This window comes from Primulina huaijiensis, chromosome 9, assembly GCF_012295235.1.
Source record: "Primulina huaijiensis isolate GDHJ02 chromosome 9, ASM1229523v2, whole genome shotgun sequence".
Classification (NCBI taxonomy): domain Eukaryota; kingdom Viridiplantae; phylum Streptophyta; class Magnoliopsida; order Lamiales; family Gesneriaceae; genus Primulina; species Primulina huaijiensis.
In genome coordinates, this window is record NC_133314.1 from 23,373,254 (window position 1) to 23,389,471 (window position 16,218).

General features: G+C 36.3%; 1 protein-coding gene, 1 long non-coding RNA gene and 1 pseudogene across 2 annotated transcripts; 2 read left to right on the forward strand and 1 right to left on the reverse strand.

Moving 5' to 3' along the window:
• Window positions 1-655: 655 nt before the first annotated feature.
• LOC140984737 (phospholipase A1-Igamma1, chloroplastic-like) lies at window positions 656-4,751 on the forward strand (annotated as a pseudogene).
• Window positions 4,752-4,904: 153 nt separating this feature from the next.
• On the forward strand, window positions 4,905-14,623 carry LOC140984738 (DNA damage-binding protein 1-like). Its single transcript, XM_073452330.1, has 19 exons — window positions 4,905-5,155; window positions 5,459-5,507; window positions 5,846-5,905; window positions 6,060-6,151; window positions 6,487-6,538; window positions 6,643-6,705; window positions 6,815-6,864; window positions 7,879-7,954; window positions 8,297-8,506; window positions 8,593-8,699; window positions 8,799-8,907; window positions 9,760-9,960; window positions 10,053-10,268; window positions 10,342-10,452; window positions 10,736-11,011; window positions 11,582-11,856; window positions 12,471-12,822; window positions 13,206-13,490; window positions 13,838-14,623. The coding sequence occupies exons 1-19, from the start codon at window positions 5,052-5,054 to the stop codon at window positions 14,417-14,419; spliced, it is 3,270 nt and encodes a 1,089-aa protein (XP_073308431.1). The 5' UTR covers window positions 4,905-5,051; the 3' UTR covers window positions 14,420-14,623.
• Window positions 14,624-15,453: 830 nt separating this feature from the next.
• Window positions 15,454-15,980, reverse strand: LOC140985015 (uncharacterized). Its single transcript, XR_012176684.1, has 2 exons — window positions 15,866-15,980; window positions 15,454-15,556 (listed from the first exon to the last, which is right to left on the reverse strand). It is a non-coding gene; the product is annotated as an uncharacterized lncRNA (long non-coding RNA).
• Window positions 15,981-16,218: the final 238 nt, after the last annotated feature.

Consider the following 16,218-nt stretch of genomic DNA (forward strand, 5'->3'; position numbering starts at 1 on the left):
ATATATAAACAATAAATAAATAACAGTAAAATAAATATTATTACTTTTGTTACCTTTTTCTTCTGTTCGGAGCTTGGAAAAATATGGAGGACTTTTAGAGCTTCGTGCTGATAACGTGTTGTGAAAAAGTAAAAATTTACGGTAAAAAAGTAAAAATCTCAAACTCTCAAAATTATCACACTACACACTTTATAATATTTTTCTCTCAACTCAATTGTGATTTTCTTCACAAATGAGAGATCTATTTATAGAAAATTTTTACAAATAATCCAAAAATAAAATACATCATTACCTACATCATCACACACTAATTTTCAATATTCAACACCTAATTTTACCTAATTTTCAACATTCAACATTCACATTTTCAACACAAATATTTAACACATTTTTAAATAATATTTCAACAATTGGAAATTTGTTGTTCTCCCTAAAATATATTATTTATTGTAACCCAACCAGTGAACGATGGAACATGGTTTAATTTTTAAAAATAAAAATATTGCAGCGCACAGGGCAATGACAGACATTTTACTGATCGGAGGACCAGTAAAAATGAAATTAATGAATTTATCATTTATTTTACGTTTTCTTTTAAAACAAAAATAGCCGATAAATAGGATTTGGATTTGTGAAACTTTCACATGCAATTTGATAATTTATCCTCAATAATTTACAAGCTTCATACAATCGGTTATGGAAACTCCGTTCCATCCAGTGAACCAGCAAGCACAGGATCTGATTTCCATAATTTTCAGGAAAACTGGAACATATTTGGGCAAGGATCCGGTACAAAATAACAATGTGCATGATTCTCGAGATCTTTCCGCGAGATACCAAATTCAAATCTCACCCTATGGTAATGTGGACGAAGACGAGAGGGACACTGGACTGGTTTTAAATGAAGATAAGCAATATCATCGGGAAAATCAACATTTCGAGGCCCAACTCAGAACTATGGACTTTGCGCAAGAAAATCTTTCAACCCAATTACAGATTCATGCAACACGCACTCAAGAAACAACACTTGCAATAGTCAGAATGTTACATCATGATCATCTTAAGTTGGAACTGTCGGGGGCTTGGCCATACTCGGACATACAATAATCATCTATACAACTTCTTTCTGTTGTTGAGATTTTATTCGATTTACTCTCAAATTTCATACAAAATTTTCATAAAAAATGCCCTCAAAAAATGCATTTCATCCCCACTTCAACCTCTCAGCCACCGACAAAAACCACCTTCCAATCAAGATTCTTGCCTACCAAGATTTCAAAACCGCCAAAAACCCACATAAAAAAACATCAAACAAGGCTACAAAGCTGGTTGAATCCTTGTCAAGCATGTTGCATCTTCACATTGAAACCCAACTCAGAAGAGCGTAAGTAGTCCAAAATTGAACGCTTTAAACATTGAAGAGAAGCACAACAGCCCTGCAATGTCCCCAAGAGAAGACATATCACAAAAATGGCGTGAAATCCAAGATTCAGGTGATCGGGATGATCTTCTTGATCCACTTCATCCTTGGCTTCGAAGGGAGATAATCAAACTTGGAGAATTCACACAAGCAACATACGACGCACTTGACTTTGATTCCTTCTCAGAGTATTGCAACAGCTGCATGTACAACCGGCACAAGCTTTTTGACAAGTTGGGACTTGGCAAATGTGGTTACGATGTCACTAGATACAGATATGCAATGTCACACATAGACTTGCCTCAGTGGCTAGAGAAGTCACGCTTTGTTGACACTTGGAGTAAAGATTCAAACTGGATGGGGTGGTTTGTTGCCATCAGTGATGATCAAGAATCCCAACGAATTGGGAGACGTGATGTGGTGGCGGCTGTCGTGCCATCCGAATGGTACAATTTTATGCAGCGGAAACTAGAGCCCATTGGGCACGGTCAAGCAAAAGTTGAACATGGTTTTCTTAGCATTTATTCCTCCAAATGTGATAAAACTAGGTATGACAAGCATAGTGCCTTGGAACAAGTGATGAAAGAAGTAAAATGATTAGTAGATTGCTACCAAAAAAGAGGTGAACAAGTTAGCCAAACTTTCACCGGGCACAGTCTAGGTGGTGCTTTGGGATTGCTAACTTCCCCAGCCTCTCTATAAGTATCGTGTCATTTGCCTCACCACGTGTTGGCAACATCGCCTTTCGAGATGAACTGTATCAGATGAGTGTAAAGACTTTACACCTGACAATGAAACAAGATATCGTGCCCAGAATGCCTGGGATTGTATTAAACAAAAGTTTACAGAGGTTCGACGATATAACAGGTACATTAGAGTGGGTGTACAAGCATGTTGGAGTTGAGTTAAATCTTGATGTTAGGTCATCTCCATATCTGAAGAAAGGGTTGAACTTGGTGGAATTTCACATGTAACATGTTGGAGACATATCTGCATTTGATAGATGGGTTTCATGGTTCTGGTTTGGACTTTCGGGTGAATTCAAAAAGGGATTTGGCATTGGTGAACAAGGATTGTGACATGCTGGTTGACGAGTTGAGAACCCCCCCTAACTGGTATCAATTGGCTAATAAAGGGCTAGCACAAAATCATCATGGTAGATAGGTTAAACCCACAAGAGATCCGGAAGATGTACTCTCACCTTCTGTGGAATCATTACTAAATAGTGCACTTGAATTGCGAGAAAGTTATAAGCTTGGATCCTTGTTTGGTTTCTGGACTTAATTTTAGAATCGTAAAATTGGTTTAGTGTATGGAAATCGTAGTCAATATTCAAAAATGGTGTACTTCTGGAAGTATGTTTAGGGGAACAATAGCATCTTAAATGGAGACATATTTTCAAAAGTTTATTACATTTTGAAAATCTATATAGCAAGTTAATCAATACAAAAGTATATGGCTACGTCAATCAACTTCACAACAGGACTATTAAATAGCTAAAAGGCAGAATCTGCATTACAAAAGGCATATAAACATTACCTGCAGGTCGGGCATGTGCATGTGTCTTTATCCAGTGCAGCTCCACACGAAACTTTGGATAAATTAATTTGTCGAGAACAAACTGAACAACCAAACAGAAATAGAATCAGCCACCTTTAAATAAGTGAGATGATAAATAATAATCAAGAAGGAGTTAACAGACCTAGTGCAATCCAAATTTTTTTCCAAAGTGGACAGTAAATTTCTATCATATTTTTAGGTCAGGAAATATGATGACTGATGTCAGTTGCATTTGGCAAATTGGGGCATTTGTGGATGGAAATTTCAATATTTCTTTGAAGAAGTTCCTCAATCAGATATTCGTTCTCTTTTAAAACTAGCCTAGATATAACTGGTTTTTCCTTTGTTAGGAAGCACTGATTCTTGTTGTTCTGTCTTCTCTTGTGAGAGATTTTAGCATAATCCCTCTAATATATTCTTTTTGTTATTTATATTGTAGTGGGGGTCAATTTCAATCCCAGTCTAGCCACATGTTTCTTTGAAAAAAAAATCTTTAGCTCAATATTCAGGTTATCGTTAGCTCATCCTATCTCACCTCATGCTGCACAAACATATCATCTACCCAAAGCAAAGAACTTAAGCTTCGACTAAACTAAAGGGCTCAAGGCTTGCCATTTGATGATTGTTTGTTCACATGGCAAAATAGGCGAGTCAATACGTGGTTCATATTACATCTTCTTGTGGTTCATATTACATCTTCTTGACAAACGTAACACATTAATATCATCAGTATGATCAAGATGTAGCTTTAGAACTTTAACGGTACTCCAATGAGATCCAGTTTCCGCTATCCTCTTAACTGTAATCCATGAGATAAAGAGCATCTCGTAAAGCGGTCACCAAGAAGTTATTCAATAAACAACAATTCAAAGTGATTTAAAATGAACACTTGCAACCGAATGATTAAAGCAAGTGGAAGAAGAGCGTATGTCTCGAATTTTGTATAAAACAATTTACAATAAGATTCTATGAAAATGTGCACATTCAAATTTCAAACATATTTGAGTTGATTAAGACATTCATCAACTGATCATTTCAAGATCAGAAGCTCTTTGCACGACTCTAAGACTTATCACTGGTTTAAATCTCACGAGAAAAACTTATCTACGTGGGCTCCAATACAGTGACTAGAACCAAATCATAAACAAGAAAGGAAATATAAGGATTTAAAATAAAAACGCAAGGAATCCGAACGTTGAGAGAAGAAATACTTGCGAGCAAAAAATTGAGACTCAGCTTCAAGTGGTGGACCATATTCATATATAATAGTGGAATCCCATCTCCTTAAAGAGGCGATCTGTCGCTCAAAGTAGAACGAACATAATAGAAAACAGATCGCAGCTCATTCTAAGTAGTTGATCTCTCGTGCTACCTCAAGCCTACTCAGTTTTTGTCTGTTCCTAATTAAACAGAAATTGAAAACGACAAGCTTTTTTTTTTTTGCTTTGACATTGGCACTAGTCTTAGCGGCGACATGTTTTCTTTCCTTGGCTTGGTGGGAACTGGGAAGAAGCCCCGAAAATTGAAAAGAAATTCAGAAGGGACTGGCAACTTTACACAGAAACAAGAAAGTTTCAACCAAAGAATTCGAGAAATCAATGAGCAGAATCTTGTTTAGAATTTTGAAAGTTGGAACCATGCGAGCGGATACGGGAAATGGAAGACGAGAGAGAGGCTCGACGCAGTCGAACCCAACCTCCATTGAATAGGGTGTGTTACATATGTGTGTGTATATAAAACATTGGGCCTTATGCTATTCTTGTCAAAGGCGGCCCATACTTTCCTATTTCATATGACTATCTTTCACACTTCCTTGACTAGACTTGATCGAAGCCCAATAAGATAGGCCCATTGTAGATCTATCTACTTTTATGGAAGTAAAGCTAACCATGTAACATGTTACTCTACTCATTCACCCTTTTCCACCTCCCGACCTTCTCCCGGTTAACTCAACGACGCCGTTTGATAAATATTGCCCGCTGGCGGCGCACAGCAATGTGCCACAAGTAATTCGACTGAAGCACGCTCTGCTTTGTTCTCTAGGGCTTGAGATAGAGAACTCTGTGTAAAGATGAGTGTTTGGAATTACGTGGTGACGGCTCACAAACCGACGAACGTTACTCATTCATGCGTTGGCAATTTTACTGCTCCTCATGAACTCAATCTCATTGTTGCGTGAGTATTCTCACTCGTCCACACGCACAAAAAAGTGTGCAAACTCATACCCTGCTCCATCTTTCACTTGTACTCTCCATCTTAATTTAATGATTATGTTAACTTTCATGGATTTCTGTGGCGGTCTGGAAGTTAATTCTGTATATTATATTTTTTTTATTGTTTTGTTTGTTAGGGCAATTTATGATATCAGAACAGAATTAAGATTTTACATATCTCTAGTTTTTTCTTTATTACGTAATTCTTTTTATGGTGTGTGTACATGTATGAAATACATTCTGCTTTCATGGAATCCACTTGCAGGAAATGCACTCGAATAGAGATCCATTTACTTACTCCTCAAGGTCTACAGGTACATAAATCGAGTTACCTTTTTTTTAAATCGAGAATGTACTATGCTTCCCCTTTTGTTATTTTCGTGAGATTGTGGATGTGGATAGTTGAAGTTGACAAGGGGTGGTAAGCCTGGGAATATAACTTAGATGGTGAGCAGCTCTTGTCACGAGAGAAGAGGGGATCTGTCAGAGTGTACAATTTATTCTAGTTTCTTTTTTCCTCTCTGATGAGAACCCTGTAAATTTATAGTGCAATATTCCCATCCTTTATTGGCTGATGGAATCATTTAAGCTCGAACTGTTAATGATTGAGGTCCTAGGAAATCATAACCTCTTAATATTTATATCTTTACAGCCTATGTTGGACGTTCCAATATATGGAAGAATTGCGACCCTTGAGCTTTTCCACCCTCACGTGAGTATTCAAATTGAAACATAAATGTTTGGTTTGTTTGACAATCTGTTCGAGGAAATCCTTGTCTTCAGAATTGAGATCAGACTTAGTCTGATTATATTTCTTACCAAATAGTATTAAAAGGCTTATATCTTACTTCGTGATAAACTGGCAGGGAGAGACTCAAGATCTCCTTTTCATCGCTACAGAAAGATATAAATTCTGCGTTTTACAATGGGAGCCCGAGGCTGCAGAGGTTATTACAAGGTGTGACAGCTTGAGTTTTTAAGCACTGGATGATTAATCTTTTTGAAATATTGTTTATTGCTTGCTTATATTTATACATGCTCCTTGAATCTGACAATAGACACATACTGGCTCTTCACTGAGGTTTATGACTATTATGAGTTTCTTTCCCCCTGAACGAATGCATTGACCTGAAGTCATTTTATAGACAATCCACGTGTGGCCACAGGATTAATATTTTCTTTTAGGTTATATCAGTGTCATTACTTTGAATTTTGGTGTAATTATCAATCCGTCATCCATTTTTACTAAAAGGAGTTTGCTGCTTTGTTGGTGGGGCATCCATTATTAAACAGAGCAATGGGAGATGTTTCAGATCGAATAGGTCGTCCTACTGATAATGGGCAGGTTACTTAGTAATTCTCTGGAAATTTTCACATTGGGATAGTGATCTTTTTTTTTTATATTTTACAAATTTACTGTTTATGACTGTTAATTTTCTTTCCTGGTAGATTGGCGTAATTGATCCAGATTGCAGATTGATTGGACTTCATCTCTATGACGGCTTGTTCAAAGTGATCTAAGCATTTTATACATTTTCAGATTGATTCCCATCGACGTTTCACTTTTTTCTTCCACATGCTCTCTTTATATTACGTGGGGATTTTTTTTTAATAATTTTAGGTCATTCCATTTGATAACAAAGGCCAGCTCAAAGAAGCATTCAATATTAGGTAAATTCTCTGTTTCTTTTCTGTTTTTTCTCCGAATGCGAACAGTAGCAAGTCACTTTCCTGAAAGTCTGTTATTTTTAAAAAGATATATTATGTGGCTGCTGTGTATACCTGTTTATTTTTCATTTCTCTGTTCAGCTAACCTTGAATTCTTGCCTATGTATTGTTGATAGTACCCAGTTGCTAATTCCAAACATTGCAGCTTTTTTTTAAAAAATAAACATAAATAATAATAAAAAAAATTAAGATAGATGATACCTGCATGATCAAGTTCGAAGTTTTTTGTCAATTTACGGATTCTAAATATTGAGGTTCTTATATCCACATCTTGTTGTCTCTTTCTGAAATTTATGTTCGAGCTAGTTGAACTATAATCCTATTGGATTTCCTGATCATATATTCCAAAAATGATGCCACTACTTGTCTATGACCACCAAAAGGCTCCCCAGAGGCATGTTTTACCAGAGAATGATTCATTGTGAAAAGTGATTTATTTTTGGTATAGCAAACTCAATTAGCAATCTCCACTCCTGCTAAGTTCCGAAGCTGCAGATTTTCAATTTGTTTTGTAATTTTAAAGAAAGTTAATGTACAGGAGACCGCAAGTAAGCGCTAGTGCCTGCAATTTATAGAGTCCCATTCTTGTTGTAGCTGGATAAGAAAAAACCTTTTAAATGAAGAGGAAAAAAAGGAATCGGAATTGATCGATAGATTTCTCGAAACAAACGAAAAGGAAAAGAAAGATAAAACATAAATCATGGATCAACTAAGCCCTCTCGGGGCCTTTCTTAAAGAGAAATCTCATGTAAATACCATGAAATAAGGTTTGATCTTGATCCTATTCCATTCCAAAAATGGAAAGCTCGACACTTGGGATTTTTTCCAAGTGAAGATATAATTTTTCGGCCCCATTGTAAGCATTGAATAGCAATGTTGATCTAATTATTCTGAAATGCTATGGTTTGTTTTTCCCCTCTAGCAAGCTTGCTAACAATACCCTGGCTGTTTCTTCAGGCTTGAGGAACTTCAGGTTTTGGATATCAAATTTTTGTATGGATGCGCCAAGCCAACCATTGTTGTACTTTACCAGGTTTTGATTTACTTTTTATAAATATAACCTTGACAATTTTTTGGTTTTTGGAGAATTGAATCTTCAGTTCTCAGTCATTGCTTCGTAATGTGATTTTTCCTTTCATGTTTTGCTAATCATTCATTGGTGGATGTTATCTATTGACGATATCGCAAACTCTTGACCGATTGTGGTGTCTTTAGTTAGTGTTTTTGAGATCAAAAAAAATGATGTACTCTTTTGGATCCACCAATCGTCTATGACGCATGTTCCCTTTCTTGTTGATTTGGTTTCAATTTGAATCATGTTCTAGAGTTCTTTCAGCATAATTTGATTACGACGTATCGCCACCTTGATTTACAGGATAACAAGGATGCCCGTCATGTGAAAACATATGAGGTGACTTTGAAGGACAAAGATTTTATTGAGGGGCCATGGTCTCAGAATAATCTTGATAACGGAGCAGATTTGTTAATTCCAGTGCCACCTCCTCTCTGTGGTGTTCTAATTATTGGTGAAGAAACAATTGTGTATTGCAGTGCCTCAGCTTTCAAAGCAATCCCAATTACACCTGTAGGTTACATAGATGTGCTGCTTTACTCTATGTTAAACCATTTTAATCGTTATCTTTGTTTCATGTTTATGTTGTCTCTTTGAAGTCGATCACAAGATCTTATGGGAGAGTTGACACCGATGGTTCCCGCTACTTACTAGGGGATCACAATGGACTTCTGCACTTACTTGTCATAACCCATGAAAAGGAAAAGTGAGTTTATTTTCTGTTCTATTATTTCAGTAATTGATGTTGGTTTTTTGGCAAATATATCGACACATCTTAATCGTCTTTCCATTTCTAATCTTCCAGAGTAACAGGACTCAAAATTGAGCTCCTGGGTGAGACATCTGTTGCATCATCAATTTCCTATCTTGATAATGCAGTTGTTTTTGTTGGCTCAAGTTATGGAGATTCACAGGTATGCATACAATTTCTCCTCTCAATCTTCTCAATCTTTTATCTCCATATAAGTTGGATTTTAGTTTCAAGTATTTTATGTATTGTATTGTAGTTGTGATAGTATATGACATGTATAACACTATGGTCCTTGGTTTTTAGAACTCAGGAACACAGAATTTTCATATCCGATTGATGACTGTTGCAGTGATATTCCCTTATCAAGTTCATTATGTTTCTCTTGATGTGGGAGGGTGTTGTCTTGTGCTTTATGTATTAGTGAAGTGATTCCATCTTTCCACAACATTGCTTTGGTGATTCTTAGCAAGTATATATTTCCCACTCTTTATTTTCTTTCATTTTTGTGGGTTTTTTTTCTACAACATTATCTGCCGTGCAATTTCATAGAATGAAGGCATTTCTTTCCATTGTCATTATCAATCATTATGCATGGAGAGAGAGGATTTCGTTTGATTGTTTGATGTATTTTGTGAATTATGGTAGATATTATCATGCTATGGTGTTGTGTTTTTGGTAGTGTGATATGAACTTTATTGTATGTCTTGGAGATTGTTTTGTGCATATAGTATGCAAGCAAATTGAAAGTTTTACTTTGAAATACTTGCTGAAAGAAACTCCAGTCTCATGGGAAGTTTGTAGTGCATCTTCATAAAGTCATTTTATATTTCATGCATGACTAGGTATAAAGATAATCAAGATCGAAAATCATGTTGCCTAACTTCTGGTTTCAATTAATGATTTTCCCTTTTTATCATCTATCAATTCTCTTGACTTCTTTTGTAGGTTTGTTATCTGTGATAATTGGTCATTCCATGAAAATTTCCTTGTTTCCATGTCTTGATTCATGACCCAGCTCATAAAGCTTAATCTTCACCCGGATGCAAAAGGTTCTTATGTTGAAGTTCTCGAAAGGTATGTCAATTTGGGGCCTATTGTCGACTTTTGCGTGGTTGACTTAGAGAGGCAAGGTCAAGGTCAGGTTGTAACCTGCTCAGGAGCTTACAAAGATGGTTCTCTTCGGATCGTACGTAATGGAATTGGAATAAATGAGCAGGTATTTACTTGTACATTTTAATATTTTATTTTGTTTAGAATTATTTGTTACTTTACTTTCTCATTGCATTCTGGAATTATTGCCATTCACAGGCATCTGTAGAGCTTCAAGGAATCAAAGGGATGTGGTCATTACGTTCAGCTACTGATGATCCATTTGATACTTTTTTGGTGGTTAGCTTCATCAGTGAGACACGTATATTGGCAATGAACATTGAGGATGAATTGGAGGAAACTGAGATAGAAGGCTTTTATTCAAATTCCCAGACTTTATTTTGTCATGATGCTATATATGACCAGATTGTGCAGGCAAGCTCATCATAGCATGCAAAACCATTTGTTGGCCTTTCATCATATATGAATTAATTTATGAACTGTGCAGGCTACTTCAATCTCAGTCAGATTGGTCAGTTCTACCTCTAGAGAACTCCGACATGAATGGTTTGCTCCAGCGGGGTACTCAATCAATGTTGCCACGGCCAATACCACTCAGGTAAGCTCGAATGCTTCAGTTTTAGCATCAATTTGCAGCGAACGTCTCTGAAAACTGATATAAAACATGTGTCCAAATTAATTCTGACAGATTATGTGTAGTAATTATGGTTAGCTGGATCACTTGCTAACTGGAAAAGTAAAGTTTTTTGAAACATGTACCTGGGTTTTCACTACGATTCCGCTCTTAATTGATGCAGTCTCCTGAAGCACTTCTATTGTGATATTGGCTGGTTTGGTTTGGTTGAGTTAGTTTTAACTTATTTGACATTTGCCTTTAACAGGTTTTACTGGCTCTTGGTGGTGGCCATTTGATCTACTTGGAAATTGGTGATGGAGTGTTGACAGAAATAAAACATAGTCAGTTAGAGTATGACATCTCATGCCTGGATATAAATCCAATTGGTGATGATCCAAATTATAGTCACCTAGCAGTAGTGGGTATGTGGACAGATATAAGTGTCAGGATATTTTCACTTCCCGATTTGAACCTGGTTATGAAAGAACCATTGGGAGGGGAGATAATTCCTCGTTCTGTACTATTATGTACTTTTGAAGGGGTGAGTTTGGTTCTTAATTTTGTCAACTTTGTTTTTATGTGGGCATATAGTCTTTTTCGTGCATTAATTCTTTTAGAATTTAAGGCATTTAGGATATTGATATTCAGTTGGTACTCCAGAATGAACTGGATGTCCTTTGCTTTTATGATTTTGGGATAAAAGTTGACCTTTTCTGTGGATATTTTAGGGTTTAATTCCTGTGATGTACGGATGAGAAATTTTTATTTATAAGAATGTTTTAGGCAAGGTGGTTCAAGAATTTTGTTCTTCTTTTGTTAGAAGCAAGAGAGAGGCTATTCCATTGTGAAGGCTGTGAAGGCTATCTAATACATCTTATCATTCTTCAGTTTTTCTTTTGAATATGTAATTATTGTAGAAGTTATGAATCAAAATTCAATACTCGCTACTGCTGCTTTCTGTAAAAGTTTACTCAAGTTCTTAGTCAAAGTTTTAGTTAAATAAGCTCAGACTTAAGTCCGTGCTTGCAAGGAATGAGTGTTTTTTAAATATCAAGCTAATAGCATGTCAACTTGGGGTAAAATCACACTGTTCGATGCATTGTAATTTCAGATGTCTTACTTGTTATGTGCTCTTGGGGATGGACATCTCTTGAATTTTGTGTTAAACACTAGTACTGGGGAGCTGACTGACAGGAAAAAAGTGTCTCTTGGGACGCAACCCATTACGCTTCGGACTTTCTCATCAAAGAATGCCACACATGTTTTTGCTGCTTCTGATAGACCGACTGTCATTTACAGCAGTAACAAGAAATTGCTTTACAGTAATGTAAATCTAAAAGAAGTCAGTCTAATGTGCCCCTTCAACTCTGCTGCTTTCCCCGACAGGTAAATATTACCCGATTTTTGTATTATGGTTTGAGAAGCCTTGATTAAATTCTGAGTTATAAATTGAAATCATCTAGCCTGCATTTTTTTGGGTGGCGACCGGGTGATTGCTGGTTTTCATGTGTTGGAGACCTGAATATGTGTTTATGTTTATAGACCAATTACGACATTTAATTCTTTGCAGAGCTATTATTTATTCCTTCCGATCAAGTGGGGAGAAAGTTTTTACATGTGATTTTGTAGAGTTAGTATTACTAGTCCACGTCCTTTTCTTCGCCATATGGAGTGAGGGGTGGTATAGTGAGAAAGAGAGAGTCTAACCTAGTCTTGATAGCTGAGCTAAAAGGCCCATGCTGCCCGTATTCAATTAAATAAATGAATTGTGAATTTGTCAAGTGAGTGGTATGTGCCTTCCTTCAATTTCATGACTCAGGATATTTATAATTTTCTTGACAAGTGATAACTAGTCCCACTCATGAGATAATGAGATTTTTTCCAAGTGAATTGATTTGAGGGTGGAGACTATAGGATCATTTTTTTGTTGATGTGTACACATGCAATTGACATCTATTAAGTGAAGTTAACAATGAGAAGAAATCTACTTGTGTTTACAGCCTTGCAATTGCTAAAGAAGGGGAACTCACAATTGGCACCATTGACGACATTCAAAAGCTTCACATACGCTCTATTCCACTTAGGGAGCATGCACGACGAATATGCCATCAGGAACAGACTCGTACCTTTGCAATATGCAGTTTAAGGCATAACCAGTCAAGTGTAGAAGACTTTGAAGTTCACTTCATCCGTTTGTTGGATGACCAGACTTTTGATTTCATTTCAACGTATCAACTCGATCAGTTTGAATGTGGTTGCTCCATTCTTAGCTGCTCATTTTCTGATGACAGTAATGTATATTACTGTGTCGGGACCGCATATGTCATGCCAGAAGAAAATGAACCTACGAAAGTAAGATGCAAACATTATCTGTATGCTTGTCTGCTGAGTATCAGTGTGTAGGTTCTGCCCTTGTTCCTTTCATTTAATCATTTATTTAGGATTCTGGTTGGTTTTACTGGAAGGTGAGTGGTGGTGAAATGCTTCTACCGTGTTCGCTGGATTTCATTAACACTGTCCCATTAAGTGTAGCTCATGAACAAGTTTTATACTTCTCTATCGTAAACAAATAGCACCTCCCATGTATATATATATTTGGAATGTACACCATCACATTTGTAGACAATCAAAGCAGTGTTCTCCAACGTTTTTGAAAACTCGAACTCATGGTGATAAACAAAATCATTCTCAACTTTTCCCTCTTTTGTTTCTATTTCTATATGAAATGACTGCAGGGCCGCATCCTTGTTTTTGCTGTAGAAGATGGAAAACTTCAGCTAATTGCTGAAAAAGAAACTAAAGGGGCTGTTTACTCTCTTAATGCCTTCAATGGGAAGCTTCTAGCTGCCATTAATCAGAAGATTCAGTTGTACAAGTGGATGCTTCGTGATGATGGTTCTCGTGAGTTGCAATCTGAATGTGGACATCATGGACACATACTTGCTCTCTATGTACAAACCAGAGGAGATTTTATTGTTGTAGGTGACCTGATGAAATCAATTTCTCTGCTGCTTTACAAGGTAAATATTTGCAATCTCAAGGAATGTATATCTTCTTTCAGGATTTATATTTTCTATCTTGCTGCATCTAGATTCTATTCAACCTTGTCTTTATGGCATCTTTTTTCAACCTCATGATCCCCATTTCCTCTAGATATTTTTTTAGAATTCCTGTAGAAATTTTTAATGTTTGTAATCCCCTTATAGTTTACGATGTTAATAACAATTTTGAACTCTCTGTCACTTTCTTCAACCATTTTATTTGTATTTCCTTCTACTTAGCCATCAACCTCTACAAACACATTGTGATTAAAATCCCTGCCAATTTGATTCTAATTTGCCTCAAATTCTCCGATCTCTGTATTCAGCATGAGGAGGGTGCTATTGAGGAGCGAGCCCGTGACTACAATGCAAACTGGATGTCAGCAGTCGAAATTATAGATGATGAAATATACCTCGGCGCTGAAAACAATTTTAATCTCTTCACTGTCCGCAAAAACAGTGAAGGAGCCACCGATGAGGAGCGGGGACGCCTTGAGGTTGTTGGTGAATACCACCTAGGTGAATTTGTAAATCGGTTTCGTCATGGTTCTCTCGTCATGCGATTGCCAGATTCCGAAATTGGCCAGATTCCGACTGTCATTTTTGGAACTGTCAATGGAGTCATTGGGGTCATCGCGTCCCTCCCTCATGATCAATATGTCTTCCTGGAGAAGTTGCAGATGCACCTGAGGAAAGTGATCAAAGGTGTGGGAGGATTTGGTCATGAGCAATGGAGGTCATTCTACAACGAGAAGAAGACTGTCGATTCTAAAAACTTTTTGGACGGAGATCTAATTGAGTCGTTCCTTGATCTTGGTCGGAATCGGATGGAGGAGATTTCAAAAGCAATGGGTATTCCAGTGGAGGAACTAATGAAGAGCGTGGAAGAATTGACTAGGTTACACTAACTCCATTCTTCAGTTTTATCCGGATCAAACTTCTGTATGGTTAATGTGTTCTTTAACTTCCGGCTTCTTTAGAGTCCCGAAACCTGCACGACCTAGCCTGTTTTTTCCAGCCTCCGTGTATAATTAATTATTATACTGTAAGTAACAAAACATCTGTTTTTGCAATAGCTTTTCGAATCTTACAAAAAAATATTATTCGGAATATGATTGACACAATTGTGAGCCGTGAACTGTGAAGTTGGGTGTCAGAAATTTATAATATGATGGCAACATTCTCGGTGATCGATTCAATGTTAGAAGTTGATACAAAATGTGGGATTAAAATATTTTATCGTGGTGTTGGTAAATTCCAACTCCTTAACCAAGCGATATAAACCTTGATTCGACCGCTAGTGTCGATAAATTAAGGAAATTAAAGGTGCTCCAAATATAAATTAAATATTTTTTTTTTTACAAAAGAGAACAGAAAAAAAGCCAATGGATTAAAACTATTAACCAAGTAGAAAGTAAATAAAATGCAAAAATTGAGATTCAAGTTGGGCTATATTGGAGCTCTATTTCGAAAAAGAGATGTCAACATAATATAGATTCTTTGGATTATAACGATTTTCGAGTCAATTCCGCTGGCTTGAATTCAATATTCTCGATTTCACTCGTACCAATGATTCTTATTTATTAAAGTAATGTTCAAATTATATGATAAATTAAGAATAAGACAGTGATTTCCGTAATATTTTTTTATCTTTTATTATTACTGACATGCAGCTTCATTTGTCAAAAAATTAATATTTTTTTCACAAGTAAACATGTTGTGAGACGTTTTTATAAATTTTTTTTTTTAAAAAAATAATATTTACAATAAAAAATATTACTTTTTTTTATCAATTACTAAGATTCACGGAATACTACCTGTGATGGTCTTTCACATTGACATTGATGATAACGCTCGCCGGTTCTATGATTTGCATATCTTCAGAAAGACGATATCAACCAATAACCGTTTGCCGTTCATGTATGTTTCTTGATTGTCTTGATTCTTTTTTTCTTTAAATCTCGCTGCAAAGAGTGGTTCTTGTTTATTTCGTTTTGAAAATGTGTTCTTGCTTATTTCTTATTCCACTGTGTTCTAAGGATATTCTTTCCGTTCCAAGATTTGATCATACATGACAGATAAGAAATTAATCTCTGTGAGGGGTTTTCGTGAAATAAATATATTTATATGTGCGATGTAGTTCTTGTGATGACGGGAAGATTGATGTGCAGGTACGGACGGGTTTCTTTGGAGTTTCTTTCTCGAAATTATTAAAATAAACATGCATTTTAGGGTTTTTTGATTCCTCCTGGTCGCTTTCAGCATCGATCTGCTGCGATTTCGTGGATTTTGTTTTAAATTTTCTGCTGAATTGCTGTTGGCACGTTGGATTTTGTGCTTTTTATTGGCGGGACAATTGATGGGTGTAGCAACCCTTGTCCAGCAAATGCTGTTGGAAAATGTTGAATGTCAGAGATATGCAATCTGTCTACGGATTCGCGTTTATTTCTTCATCAAAGGTGATCTCTACGCTTTTGGGTTCTGATGTCTTGCGTTGTTTTTGTACCTGATTTTGGTTGTGCATTTTTTAGCGTTCATACTTTGCTAGTTTTGTAATTTTGCTCAAGATATAATCATCAATTGATTGGCGTGGTTGTTGCTGGGTTCTCTTGAACTTGAAAATTTTAAGAAATGGGTGGATTTTGATGCCCCTCCTCTTTTTTTGCAGTTTTATCGCTGAGTTGTTTTTTATAAATGGATTGGAGAG